General features: G+C 50.8%; 1 protein-coding gene across 1 annotated transcript in view; it reads right to left on the reverse strand.

The window, feature by feature from the left end:
• LSP1 (lymphocyte-specific protein 1) overlaps positions 1-4,810 on the reverse strand; it is a 41,952-nt gene that overhangs the window by 9,676 nt on the left and 27,466 nt on the right. Inside the window, exon 2 of the mRNA XM_010003885.1 lies at positions 2,848-3,000. Coding sequence (XP_010002187.1) covers positions 2,848-3,000 — 153 coding nt within the window. The remainder of the gene's footprint in view (positions 1-2,847; positions 3,001-4,810) is intronic.

Raw genomic sequence — 4,810 nt, forward strand, 5'->3', positions numbered from 1 at the left:
AGCAGGAATCAACCTGAACAGACTGCTGGATGAGGAAGGCATGAAGACCCTAAGATCAGAACACTGGCTCAAGTTCTAGCTTGGATCCTCACATGCCCCTGCAGCTTTGAGCCTGTCACATGCACTTGCACGACCCTGGATCCCCACCTGTGAGCACCCAAGTGCTGCCCGGAGCTGCAGCCCTCCGGGAGCACACAGTGGCCAGCACCAGATGTAGGCTGGCCATACACTGGGACTTTTGGGTTTTTTTCCTATTTCTGTCCTTGCATCTGCAAGGAGAATTGCCCCTCAGCAAGTGGTTCTAAGTGGGCAGCCATGTTGCAAGCACTGGCCTGAGGATGTGACTTGAGAGTAGTTTTTTGGATGCAGGACAGTCATGTCATCTGGGAATGTCAATCAGGATGTGGGATCCACAGATTAGTTTAAAACTCAGAGATTCAAAATACATAATAACTGTCTTTTCTTTGCCTATCTGGGCTCCTAGGAAGTGTCAGGAGATGCTTAGCCTTCTCTGTGACCTCAGTGGCTTGAAATATGGGCAATTTCTCTGAGATTCAGGAGTCTTGTATTAAACTGACTGCAGGAGCTAAGGGTTTGCAAAACACACATGCCCTTACCAGGGTCATCAGAGAGGTTGGTAGCCAGGAGTGCACACCAAAAATGGCTGCTCAGCCACAAGTTTGACCAGAGCCCAGCTCCTGCCTCTCTTCAGCATCCCCTTCCACTGCTGTGTGACAATGTGTTGGTCTAAGACATCACAGCCCAGGCTGGGTTATTTTCCACTGTGTGTGTAGCAGTAACTTATGAATATGCCAGGACTACACTCCAGAAATTTGATGCAGAGCCAGGACAGGACCACAGATCTGCTGAGTCCCAGGCCAGGACTTCAGGTGAGCTAAAGCACTGATGATGCCCACAGCAGAATCACTCTGGTGTTTGTGGCCCTGGCCACAAAGCGTATGCTCAGGCTATCAGAAAAGCTCTCAGGGAAACAAGGGAGACTGGAAAACTGAAAACTGACTTGAAAACTGGTTGCTGTTCTGTGCCCCTCTGCAAACCTGGCCCCTGGGGAAGAACTGAGCCAGTACAACCCTATCAGCCTAAGCTGATGTCCATCCCTCTGGTTCCCAAGGCTACATGTATCTTTTCTGCAGACTTGCTGTTCTGGGGGTTATTTATGTTTGGCTTTTATTAGTGGGGAAAGGGAGGAGAGGAGCTTCACTCTGTCCTCTTGGTGCAAGAAAATGCTGAGGGTGAGTTTGCACAAACAGGAGTGACACGGATGGGGTAAGTCCTCGTGCAGGAAGAGCCAAGGGAAGGAGGGAGCAATGTTTTACACAAGAGAGGAAAGCTTTTCAGAAGATTAATAGCCAAGACTGAGCCTGGCTGCATGAGCAAGCCCAGGTGGCTCTCAGCAGCTGCAGAAGAAACCAGAGGTTGGACAGAGAAGAAGCATCCTTCCCAGTGAAGCCTGGTACAGCAAACTCAAGCATTGTAGACCAGGGAGCAAACCCTCCCATTCTAGGAGTTCTTGTCATTACCCCCTTGGTGATAGTCCATTTAATTTTGGCACTGCCAACAGTCCCATGGGGTCAGCAGCTTCTCTGTGCCTTTGCCCACGGGACTGGAGCCTGCAAGCAGGGTTACTGGGGCTGCCACATGCTGCTCTGTGCCTGAGGTCACTCACAGAATCTCCTGGCAAAGCAGATCTTGTTGACTGTTTTAAAGACTTTTGAGAATTATTTTCCAGACTCTGTGTGAAGGGGAGTTTGGAAAAGCTAACGATTATTAGTACTTTCCAGATCTTCTGTTTGCTTTCAGGGCAGACTGCAGTGGGTTTGCCTGCAGAGCATCACAAGATGTATTGCCACAAAATATTTTGAAGCATCTTTGCAATGCTTTTAGAAAATAAAATAAAAAATAAAAAAAAAGGTCTGGGTAGGTTGCCTTTCTAAAAAGAAACAGAATCTTATAGTTTTTACTATTTTTTTCAGTAAAAGGAAGGTGTTGCTTCTCTCTGACTGTAATCCCAGACCCTGCCACCACTTTCCCATTGTGTTTAATATATTTAGGAATAAGTTGAACACAGAAGTAGTGGGAAGGCTGGAGTCTTTAAGACAGAGTTAGGGTGACACAGGGTGGAGACTGTTTTTTGTGGCAGCCCCAGTGCTGCACAGCACCTGGGCTGCTGAACTGTGAACACGGGGAGGCTGCAAGTGGGATGCTGAGGTGGAATTCTGGGGGCAAGACTGGTCTTGCTATCCCTTCTCCAGGCCTTTCTTCTCTGACAGCAGATAGCTCAGCATCTCCAGAAATGCCTTCTGAGCTATGTTCATTTAGGACCTGCATCAAGTTAACTTTAACTCTTGGAGCTGTGAACTGTACTGAAGTACACCACTGCTGTACATCACTGCTGTGACCTGACCAGGTTAAGCATCATCCTCAGGCACATGTCTGTCTCTGCACATATCAGGAACTTCCATTACTTTCAGCATAGGATGATTCATGAGCTGGGATTTAACCAAGCACTGAATCCCTGGCAATGGGGACTGTGCAGGAGCTCAGCCTTACCCAAGCTGTCCTAATTTAAACTTTCAGGGCAGTAAAATGTCCAGCCTCCAGCCAAAGGGAAAAAGAGCAAAGTGAGGATTCTGGCTTTTTTTGCCTGAACTAGAAACATGCTGTTTGTTAGCCTGGGTGAAATCCTCCAATGCAAATCTGTTAAGGAACTTCCCCACCTTCCCAAACCACCCCCAACAAAAGAGACACATGCTCCATGGATACAGGAGGGATTTGGCGCAAGGACAAACTGTGCCACTGAAGTATTTATCTGTGGGCATTTCTTACTGGTTTTCCTGTGATGGACCCACACTCTCCGAGCAGGATCCAGTGCCATTTAAGCCCTCTTCTGCCTGGGACCTCAGCTGCTTCTCCCGCTCCCGCCGCCGCCGCTCTCTCGCTGCCTCCTCCTCATCTTCCACACTCCATTGTGCTGTCAGCCTGCCAAGACAGAGGGAAAAAACCATCCTTAACACCATCAGGCCCTGCAAAACCTGGTAATACCCACCCTTGAGGTGCCTGGGCTCCCCCTCAGCAAGTGAGAGGTTCCTGCAGAGGAGTGCTCCCACCATGATGAGCAGTGGTCCTTGAAGCAGCATCCTTGCCTCCATCAGCACAGCCCCACAGCGGGACCTACTGGTGTGCAAGGATAAGGTGGGACACAGACTGGGAGAGAGGTGTAGGACAGCCTTTCCCCTTACATGAGGAAGATGTGGTGTGTATCCCCCTCCTCCCAGACCAGTCACCTCCCTGCAGGCTGGAAGTCCTCTGAGAAGCACCATTCCCTGCAAAGCAGGTTTGCACCCCAGGAGGAGGTGTAAAGGATCTTGCAATGCTGCAAGAAATCCACTGCTCCATCTCAAGCTTTGGCCCACAGAGGGTGAGATCTGCACCCTGGGAGTGAGCTTCCTTAAGCAGTTGAACTGCTTCTGCCTGACCAGGAGCAGAAGGACCAGCAGTGGAAGGCAGCAGCTGTGTCCCAGTCTGCCCTGCTGAGCTTCCTTCCTCACTTGCAGAGGAAAAAACACTGCCCTGATTTCTCCCAGGCATCTCAGCTGCTGGATATTAACAGTTCTGTCAGCAGAATGGCCTCTCACATCCCCAAGGAAGTGATAAGGCAGCTGCCACATTCCTCCTCCAGTGATAACGTTGGTCTCCAGGCAGGACTGGCTCCTGCTTCACCACTGGCGGCACCAGCTGAGGTGCAGGCGCCACAGTGTCAGGGTCACCACTAACCCAAGGGGCCTGCAGTGGCAGCTGGAGCAGGGCAGGGCATATCTGGGTCACAGCATCTGGGACTGATGCCAGGGCAGATGCTGGAGCGGGTGCTGGGGCAGGTGCTCCCTCACCCCATTCAGCCCTGGCTCAGCCAGGTCCAAAACAGACCATGAGGGCTGTTTTGCCTGGCATTTGCCAGCCTATTTACAGGGATCCTCTTGTGCAAGGCACTCACATGGGAGTTGGGAAGGGGATCTCCCACCAGCAGCAGGACCCAGCCTGACCTGTCCCTCTGCCCCATTTGGGCACACCTCGAGGACTGCAGCCCCTATAGGATGAACCTGAGCAGCAGATACAGTGTGACAACAGTTCAAGAGCTTGTAGAAAGGAAAAGATAAACAAAGACACAAATAAAAATGCCTTAGTTGAGACTTGTTTCAGCCCAGTTTGAGTGAACGAGGGGCAGGTTTCAGCTGACCCCAGAAGCGCTACTCTGCCAGCCTGCCTGGCTTTGCCCACAACCTGGAATATGAACTACTTAAGAAGGTCTCACTTCACCAGGGGCCTCACCGAGATTGTTTTCACTTGAGGTTCAGGACAGATCCCATTCCTCTCACAGAAAAGGAAAGGAAAAAACAAAAGGATTAACTGAGACACTTTGTTCAAGAAAAAGTTAGCTTTTCTAATTACACTACAAACCTTTCCAGGGGAGATCTGCTCAGAGCCTCTTGTATTCCGTGGCACCACAGGGCTGCAGAGCTTAGCCCTGGTAGCATCTCCTCACAGAGTGGTCCCCCCGTCATCCTGGCAGGCAGCTGGGAGTGCTCCCACATTCCTGCCCTCCCAAACTCCCATCTCCTCCAAGAACGCAGAGCCAGAATGTGGACCCCGATGGAGACAGGTCATCCTGAGCCCACAGGGTAGCAGGAAAAGCACATCCCGGACTTGGGCCAAGAGACTGCTCCACTGCCATGTAATAATTATTGCCTGCCTTATTTTGGGTGAGGTCTTTCTGCGAGCAGCAAATTCAGCC

The sequence above is a fragment of the Chaetura pelagica genome, unplaced genomic scaffold (genome assembly GCF_000747805.2).
Source record: "Chaetura pelagica isolate M959 unplaced genomic scaffold, ChaPel_1.0 scaffold28, whole genome shotgun sequence".
Taxonomy (NCBI): Eukaryota; Metazoa; Chordata; class Aves; order Apodiformes; family Apodidae; genus Chaetura; species Chaetura pelagica.